Source organism: Lactuca virosa, chromosome 8 (assembly GCF_052849685.1).
Source record: "Lactuca virosa cultivar CGN04683 chromosome 8, Lactuca_virosa_CGN04683_v6, whole genome shotgun sequence".
Lineage (NCBI taxonomy): Eukaryota > Viridiplantae > Streptophyta > Magnoliopsida > Asterales > Asteraceae > Lactuca > Lactuca virosa.
This window is the reverse complement of record NC_136433.1, coordinates 261,650,207-261,660,448: the sequence shown is the minus strand read 5'-3', so window position 1 is coordinate 261,660,448 and position 10,242 is coordinate 261,650,207. Positions and strand designations below refer to the sequence as shown.

The 10,242-nt window shown below is 32.9% G+C and overlaps 1 protein-coding gene across 1 annotated transcript; it reads left to right on the top strand.

Annotated features, from left to right (window-relative positions):
- Positions 1-5,785: 5,785 nt before the first annotated feature.
- Positions 5,786-6,841, top strand: LOC145132844 (vascular-related unknown protein 1-like). The gene is made up of 3 exons (XM_079067781.1): positions 5,786-6,249; positions 6,341-6,403; positions 6,483-6,841. The coding sequence occupies exons 1-3, from the start codon at positions 5,824-5,826 to the stop codon at positions 6,609-6,611; spliced, it is 618 nt and encodes a 205-aa protein (XP_078923907.1). The 5' UTR covers positions 5,786-5,823; the 3' UTR covers positions 6,612-6,841.
- The last annotated feature ends 3,401 nt before the right edge of the window (positions 6,842-10,242 follow it).

The window sequence follows — 10,242 nt, the reverse complement described above, 5'->3', positions numbered from 1 at the left end:
TGACTTTATAGACCCTAGGAAGGGTCCTTAGTCATAAAAATGAGATCCCAATGGCCAGAAGTGTTTCATGTATTTGTAAAAAAGGTCTTAATGGGGTACGACCTTATATTAAGAATTTATGGACGTGTAAAGTCATAAAGTTGGAGACTTTATGACTCTAGTTTGAATTTGGACCATGGATCTATAATATTAGCTTAAGTGCTTAAGCCATTAAGCACTTAATGGACTTTTGGATCTGCGAGAGTACGCACCGCGTAAGGAGGAGTACGCCTCGTGTACTCGGTTAACCACCCCAATGGTTGTCAATGTGAGGTTCGTGTATGCCCTGTGTACCTTTGGTGTACGCCCAACGTACGTCGTTTGTGGGCTTTTGAGTTTAGGCTTCGAGTTTTGGGCCACCTTTTGGGCTTGTGTGGCTTGGGCCTTATTGGACTTTCTGAGTATGAGTGTTTTGGTCCAGTTGGAGAGTTGGACCTTAGGATAAGGCCCAATAATGGATTGGGCCCAATTTGGAAAATTGGGCCAATTATGGGCCTCGAAGTACATTGGGCCTTTGAATCAAAATTGGACATTGGGCCTTGGGCCAATTGGGGAAAGGGTAAAGTGGACATTTACCCTAAGTATGAATCTTTAGTCAAGAATGGTAATCCAATTGTTAATTGAATGTTTATTTGATTGTGATAGTTTAGGATTCTTCGTGAGACAATAGTCAGAGGTTTTCAGTTTGGTTTGACATTGTGAGGTGAGTCTTCCTCATTATACTTTAGGGTCGAAGGCACCAAGGGCGGCCCATTGGTTTGATAACCTGATATTGTGTATGTTGAATATGGAGTAGATGTGCATGATAGTTTTGTTATGCTAGTTTGGTAGATCTGTAGGACTACTTGTGATACTGTCTGTTTATCTGTATATGATATTATTTGTTATATGTCGACATATGGTGTGGGTTGGGTTGAGGTTGTACTGCTCCGTGATGTAGCTAACAAACCCTGGGGCATACCAGATATGAGTTGAGAGCCAGGAAGGGCATGCCAAACTCATATTGAGGGCTCATGAGTGTTCCAGATATGAGGTGAGGGCCGGGTAGGGCATGTCAGACTCATACTGAGGGCCGGGGAGCAAGCCAAACATAACCTGTGGGCCCATGGGGAAATCCAGACTTATGATGTGGGCTCAGGGGTAATCCATTCTGTTAGTTGTGGACCATTGCATGTTGTTATTATTTTTGTGCTATTTGTTATGTATCGGTATTTTGGGGGAAACTCACTAAGCTTTGGGCTTACAGTTTTCGATTATGTTTCAGGTACTTCAGAAGGATCGCGGGAAGGCAAAGGCGTGATCGTGCACCTCCTCATGTTTTATTCCACGATTTTGGGATTTCTCTGATGTTGAACTTATTTTCAAAACAATTTGTAAACGATGATGGTTTTTTAGTATGTTTTAAAAGTTTAAAATTTTTGAGAATTTTATGAATGTTACAAATAAGGTACATGTTTCCATTTCTCCCTGAAGTGATTAGACATTAATCTCTATTCTTTTTAAGAACATGGCTATGCTTATCATCTAATTTGAATGGATAATGAGTGTCACAAGTTGACCAATGTTGACTTGATTATGCTTTAATCCAACAACAAAGAAAACTTTTTGAATGATAAATGTAGCATTTTTTAGTACGTCATAGCCAATGATAATGTTGTTTGTGTCCAGTGGCGGAGCTTAAACAATTAATTTGGAGGGGGGGAGTAATGATTGTGCTTACTAGTCTTACTACTGAAAATGTTATGTGTATTTTCTCTATTTTATATGCCAATTCTCAATTATTTTCATATTCATCTCTTCTTTTTTATGGTGTCCTTTTCCAAGCTGACCCTTTTTGCCAACAACTTCATAATAGAAACAAAGACATGACAGTAGGTAAAAGGTCTAGCTATCAAAGATTTACATCCACAAAAATTAACAAACATGTTGCTTAGTTATTTTATATTCCAACTTCTGAAATAGTAAAAAAAAATAGTGAACTCGTTTACAAAACTAGGAAGATATTAAACTGAACTGTTTCCATATGTAAATTTGACATAAATAGGCATGGAATTTAATTCTCTATGCTGAAATTGTTCCTTTGCAGGATAAATCATTCTAGTCACACCCCTTCTCCTTAAAAGACTACAAGAAGGACAATTTTTTTTTCAGAAAGATCCCAAATACCATAAATTTCTACATTCTATGTTCTATGCAAGACCTCTAGTTTATCTTTAACAAGAGCATACCCTCTAGGAATCCAATGAGAGAGAATGAGAGAGGTGGAGTATGTATGTACCTGGGCAATTTACATGACTTTGGTTGGTTGCCAAGCATACTTGTGATACTGGGTGTCTGAGTTGCCATGTTTAAGACAATCAAATTCAGAGTCAATGAAGGGACAACTTAAAGCTACATAGTGTAGGTATAAGTTATATAACTACCCATTTTCCTCTAAACAAATCACACCCCAATAAGTATCTTCCCCTTAATGTAGTACTAGTAGTACTACTAGTATTACAGGAAGAATGGATGATGACAAAGATACTTGTGTTTTAGCCAATATTACAACAACAAATAACTGCAACTCATTATGAAGAATTGAAGATAAAAATCAGTAAAAACTAAATCAGTGGGGTCGAAGGAAAATGGATGATGGTCCGATGGGGAAGAGAGAATAAAGAAACGGAGAGAACACTGAAGTGTTGTACATAGTTGATCGATTCCATCTCGGGGTTGAGAGAGGTAGTGGGAGGTGTCTGATTCAGCGATCAACAAAAGATGTCAGGATTGAGCGACTGACGGAGACGGACTGAGCGAGGGTTAGAGAGTCGATGATTTGGTTCTTGGACTATCGGATAGCGAGGGGAGGGGGGACAACCCATTTCTTTTATTTTTGAGCTAACATGTATTAAAATTATTGGGCGATGACTATTTCTAAGCAAAAAAAAAAAAAAAAAAAAACCAGAGGGGGGGGTGTGGGGGGGGGGGGGGGGGCTCCTGGCCCTAACCATCCTCCGCCCCCGTTTGTGTCATTCCACAAAGTAACAAATCTATCTTTTTTTGACCTATAGATACGCCACTATTATAACATGTGCATCATGTGTAGAAAGCAAGAACTATGTCTTCAAAGTCAAACTTCTACCACCATAGTTTTTAAGACTAAGATCTACTCAACCGAAGTCATAAGAAATATAAAGAATTTGGTCCCTTGACAATAGACCTTTTTCTGTGGATCCAAAACGTATTTCATCGACTTCCAAGAAGAAGAAAGGTATCCGATCTCCCACTTCAAATAAGTCAATTGCCCGATTCAAATAAAATAAAGTACGACTTTTGGTTTAATCAAAAAACATCGTCTTATTGTATTTTTTATGTTGAGATAAAAAAAAAAGTTCTTTTGTCTCAAGAATACCTTACTTTTTGGAAGAAAAAAAATTTTCGTTTGGCTAGATTAATTTTAAGATGTTAAAAGGCCATCATGTATTTGTGTATGTTTGTATGTATCTATGAATGAACACAATTGAAATCACAAATGATAAAGTCGGAGTGTATTTTTTATGTTGAGATAAAAAAATAAAGAAGTTCTTTTATCTCAAGAATAACCTACTTTTTGGAAGAAAAAATATTATTGAAATCACAAATGATAAAGTCGGAGTGTATTTTTTATGTTGAGATTAAAAAAAAAGAAATAAGTTCTTTTATCTCAAGAATACCCTACTTTTTGGAAGAAAAAAAAATCGTTTGGCTAGATTAATTTTAAGATGTGAAAAAGCCATCATGTATTTGTGTATGTTTGTATGTATCAATGAACACAATTGAAATCACGAATGATAAAAGTCGGAGTTGTTTTACTTATAAAACCTCCCTTGATGAAGGTACAAAGGTCAACCCTCTATACCCTATCAAATTTGTTTCCTTCTTTGCACGTCTCTCTCTCCGTAATATATTACTTTTAGAGTAAATTACAAGAATGGTATCCAATCTATAAAAAAAGTTACACATTTAGTCTAACTTTTGGATTTTCTCCAAAGATGTCCCTAAGTTGGATTTCTATTTCATAAATAGTCCCTCTCCTCAAACACCATTTAAGCACTCCGTTAAACTTTCCCATGTGCAAATGTGGAGTTTATATTCACTTCTTCTTTTTTTGTTTTAGTTTTGTTTTGGGATTCGCTATGATACAACTTTCTTCGATTCCTTCATTTAACAATATTTATTTCAGTTTCATTCTTATCTCGGTTAAAGTTTTTAAGGACTTGATTGTGTTCAACAATCAGATGATGTTGAAACTGATATTAGTCATATACATCGGAAGTCTTTTAATTATGATATTCTATACGATTAATTAATTTCATCTTGATAATTTTGAAATATTTGAACCATTTTTATATGTTTTTTTGTTTAATAAAAGGTAGTTATAATGCAATCGATAGTTATAATAAGGTTCAAGATGTTTGCAAACATATAGTGACATGGTTTGGTAGCAATGGTAACAATGTTAAAAAAATGGGTATGACAACTATATGGTTTAGGTGTTACTTTTTAAAAATCAAAGAATGGAATTTACGACTAATGTTAATTAGTCCAATAATTTATCTTTTCCTTTTTGCTTTATGTTGTGTTTTGGCAACACGGATAGTACAAATTTTGATGACAATTTTCGTTGTATGCTTTAAACTTAACGCATGTTATGTTAAAAAAAATGATTTAAGTTTATACATGATAGTATATGTTTACAAACAATTAAAAAAAAAACTAAAAACTATTTAAAAAAAAATAAAAAAAATATATAAAAAGAAAAAACCATAACACTAACTATATTTTATCTTTGCTCTGTTTAAAAAGTTAAATTCTATGTTTCATTTTTCATGTTTTGATAAAACATAAGTTGTGCTTTGGTTGACTATCTCCTAATTTGCACCTCCAACAAAAGTAGCCGATAATATCATCTCTTTGTTATATACTTGGTGCAAGCATAAGAGTCCTCATGGTTGCGGTAGCTGTGCTGAATGGAGTTGTTCGCCATTTGCCATCTAAGTCTTATCACATTTTAATTGTTTTTTATGTTTCTCTTTCTTGTACTGTTTTATTTGGTCGCGATTTAGTTTCTTGCTAATTGTTGATCCCTTTTCATAATATTCGCCGTTTTCAATATATATATATATATATATATATATATATATATATATATATATATATATATATATATATATATATATATATATATATATATATATATATATATATATATATATATATCCTAATTCGCACAATGATCAAAGACTGCTACAAATTTGGTAAAAGGCTGTGGTTGCTACGTAATCACATATATGGAGGCAGGAGAAGCGTGTAAAATTTACAAGAGGAGAGAGGATGTGTATGGTATTCCAATATTCAATTGTAGAGGATGAACGTGTAAATTGGAAGTTTCAACAAACAATTATGGATAATAATTAGAGTTGAATAGAGACAGAAACAATTAAAATACCAAAATGCACCATTGTCCTTTGCACAAAGGGGGGTTTGAGAGAGTGCCTAAACGTTGTTTAAGAAATTTTTAAAACTAGGACCAACCTTGCATTATTTGGTAAAGATTAGGGACATTTTTTGTTATTTACTCTAGTTTTTATTTTTCTGATTGCAACAACTCCTTCGATTAACTTCCCCACTACCTGGCCCCCACACCAACACCAAGATTCTACAATGGCTACCATAACTTCATATATTATTATATTATTGTTCTCATCTATATATACAACCCTTCACTGATATTGTGTTCGTTGTATCTGCATCCCTCTCTCTATGGAATCAAATCAATCATCATATGCATATACATCTTTGAACAAATCTATGGATGAATCAGACACAGCAACAACCGAAGAAAGTGGTTGGACTGCTTATTTTGAAGATTTTATGGTTGCCCAACAGCATGATCATCAAAATAATCATTCAGTTACTGATCATGATTATTATTATCATCATCAACAACAACAACATCAATATCAACATCGTCATCATCATCAACAGCAACAAGATCATGATGGACCCGTGCTATCTGATGTTGCTTCACATGTTGAGTGGAATACTATCGATAATTCGATGAGTGGTGTAGCCCCAAAATTCACCAAGAAATTGAATCTTTTCAAGAAAACCAGTAGAAGAACAAGAGAGATTCTTTATGATGATTCTTTAGAAGACACGGCTAGTTCTCCTGTCAATAGCCCTAAGGTTAGATCATAAAATGAATTATCATATTTATAAGAATTCTTTGTGTGGAATCATATGTTCATTGATTTATATGGATGTTGTTAATTAATAGGTTGGGAGTCAACACATGGGGTTTAATCAAATAAAAGTAGACGATATCATAGAGAATTCTTTGGTAATTTTCTACCAACTGTAACATCTTTTTCTGAAAACCAAACCATTTCTTGAATATATTTTGTGGTCAACTAATTTAGGGAAAAAGAGGTGCCTTTGAAGATCAAAGCATGGAAAGGGGATTCGAAGAACACAACAATGGAAGCACAGATTTGAGGAAAAGAGGGTTATGCTTAGTTCCCTTGTCCATGTTTGTAAATTATATCTGATAATCCCCTACCCCACCCTGCAAATCAGAAGAATATAGATGGAAAAACTGTATAGAGTTCTTAAATAAGGTCAAGGAGAGTGAAACAGTCGAACTTGAGACATTGCAGCCTGTATAGCCCAGTTCACATTCAAATCATACATCCTTCTGTATCTAGTAAATGTAAAAACTTTAATAATTTTCTTGTTTATTACAATGAGGCCTGGAGTAGCCTCAATACATTTGGTTAAATCTTGTGTAAATTTGTGTTTCTCGTGATTCTTGATTTGTTGTCACAATCATAAATGCTACAATTTCAAAAGGCAGATAGGAATAGTATGTCTTTTGACTAAGTTCAATGGACTTGTGGTTCAAAACAACAAAAAAGGCGAATTTCAAAATAGTATTTGGAAGGGGACTTTTCTTCGCGAACATGGGGGTTTAGTTTCCCTCCAAATTGCTTCAAAAGGAAATGTACTGTTCTTAGTTTTAGACTTAGTATCACTTTTAGAAAGATATTGAGAAGAAATGCATGTACACCAACATCCCGAGATAATAGACCCAAAAGAACAAGCAAGACTGTACAATTTTGGTGACTACAGGAAAAGGACACACCATAAATTATAACGTCTCTATTTCATCGACTTTAATAAACTTAATTAGTTGGCATGTCTTAGTAATGATCGTAAAAGAAACTATACAGATGAAAGCAGAATTAATGACCCTAACATAGTGTTCTTAGATTGTTCTTCATCTGAAATCCGCAAACCCTAGTATATCAATTTAGTCATGAAATAATAATCAATTGTAAAGGATAACATATGCACATAAAATATCAAAATGTCAAAAACCAGGATCTTGACACAAAGTTCTTAATTGCATTCTAGGTCTTGATCTTCCGAAAAATTAAATCCATAGTCTCTGAAAACCCATACCAATAACAAAATATTAAACACTTAAATATTAAACCACATCAAAATAAAAAATAAAACGTGCAACAAAAGTTCACCACGAAACATCATTTTCAAATTATAAATTCAACGAAGAGTACATTGCATTAAATTACTTGGGGAAATGACACAAATGCCCTATGAACTTTTTAGGGTGGTCAATTTAATTCCTTAAGTATTTTCGTTGCTTTATGAGGAAACAAAGTCGTTTTTGTTGGGTCCCTTACATCCCTTTGGACAAAATGAAGGGTTCACCCGGTGACCCTTCGCCACATAGACATCTATTGACAAATACCTAGTACTATTCATCTTCACCTCTTTTGCTTTCTTCACCTTTTTGCTCACCACTTTATCATTATCAACACTTTTTCATACTCTCCAATTGCTTTCTCTCTCCCATCACTATACATACCGTCTTTTAAAACAACTCAAATTCTCATTTCTTATTCAAATCCATCCATGTCTAATCCAAATCATCTGTTCTGAATGTCGACTGGTTTCTGGTTTTTAAACCTAGTAATGCAAATCTAAATCAATACAGCTTCTTAAAAGTTCGACTTCTGTATCAATTAAGGAGTGAAACTTAACACACCGGGTTTATCAATGTTGAAATTGTAATTTCCACACTCAAACTAAACTTCACCTTATCATCTTCCCTGATTTTGACCGATTAGAACGGAGCGCAAGGAGTACGTTTCCCGATCTGATCAACTTCAGAGTTGCAAAATGCATGGATTTAGATGTGTTTTCGCTCACGTTGCTTCCAATATCTTCGAGCGTGGAATTGCGAAGCCTGAAACTAAGGTAGTACTGTCTCCTAAATTAAGTACTTCATAGTTGCAAAATCACTCTATTTGTTCGAGATGAAACAGATAAAATGATAGATTTGATAAATTTCTATCTTTTTAGGAAATTTCAAGCTTAGTGTAGATCCATGTGAAGGTGAATCACTTATAGTTACTGTTTTCGAGATCAAAAACTCAGCGGTATGTATTGAAATATCAAATATATTCTATCATTTTCTTTTTGAAACGAGAATCTATGAACACAGTCACAATTGACATGAACGAGCTCGTAATTTGTCATGTTTCTGACTCCATAATGAAGGAAGAACTAAAAGTGTTCTTACACAGCTTGCACATGTCTTCTTTAGCTTCAGAATTGAACCTTTTGTTTGTCTTCAATTCCATTTCGACGATAGATTCTTTCGATGATTTAATGCGGGAAATGGGAGTAATGTTGTTGACTTCCCAACAAGTTTCGACATAACCCGGTGTGTGAAATCCGGCAAAGAGGCAGATAAACAAGAACCCATCTATAGTATTATACAGAGGAAGATGATGAACAGGAGAGAAATGGGCCACAAGGTGTCTATGTATGACTCAAACTGGCTACAAGAGGCAAAGGGGACTAAAAAGATAGGCTGCTCATGACTTTGTCCCTCATAAAGCCACAAAAATAGTTTAGGGACTAAAAGGACCAACCCTAAAAAGTTCGTAGGACATTTGTATATATATATATATATATATATATATATATATATATATATATATATATATAGGGTGAGGTTGAACAGAGACTCATTATTAACCATGGAACCAAGAAACAAATATTTTTTTCAACTTTTAGATCTTATTTTTTATCAATAAGAAAACTAAAAATACAAAAATTCATAACTTTTTATTCGTTTTCCAATGATATCAAATTCGATAAAATAAAATTAACTTTTTTTTCATCAAATTACAGTGTGAATCTATGCAGATTCATAATGTGAATCTCAATTCACACGGTGAATCAAAAAAATATATAATTTATTTTTTAGCATTCACAATGTAAAGTTATGAATTTATATATTTTAAGTTTTTTTCGATAAAAAATAAGGTCTAAAACTTGAAAAAAAATATTTGGTTCCTTAGAGAACCATTTATAATGGTTCTCTATTAAACTTTCCTATATATATATATATATATATATATATATATATATATATATATATATATATATATATATATATATATATCCGGTAAGAAATTTTTTTTTGTAGGAAGGTAAGAAGTTTTTTTTCTACATATTTTTTTTAACGAACAAAATAAATGAATCACTAGATGGTTCATTTGTAAGATGATTCACAAGAAAAAATTCCCAAAAAAACATCTTTATGATTCATTTTTAAGTAAATTAAGAAAAAATTCACTTTTATGACAATTTTAGTGAATAACAACAAAATCATTGTATAAATGAATCATCGAGATGTTTTTTTGAGATTTTTTTCTTGTGAATTATCTTACAAATGAATCATCTAATGATTCATTTTGTTTGTTCGCGAAAAAAATATGTAGAAAAAAAACTTCTTACCTTCCTACCAAAAATTTCCTTCTTATTTGATCTTGACTATATATATATATATATATATATATATATATATATATATATATATATATATATATATATATATATATATATATGCTAGGAATGCGTGAGGCCCGTGCTAAGCATGACCCATGGAGGTATCTGTGATATATATTACTATGCATGTGTTGTGTTATTATAATGAAAAATTTAGTTTACAAGTTTTGAGATGGGTGGATTTGAAAATGTGATCCCCATACAAAAAGTTTATTTGAAACAATTATGAAGGTTAGATATATTATATTTTTCATTTTATGGTTAATTAGCTAGGTTTGATTCTTAGCCATTGACAAA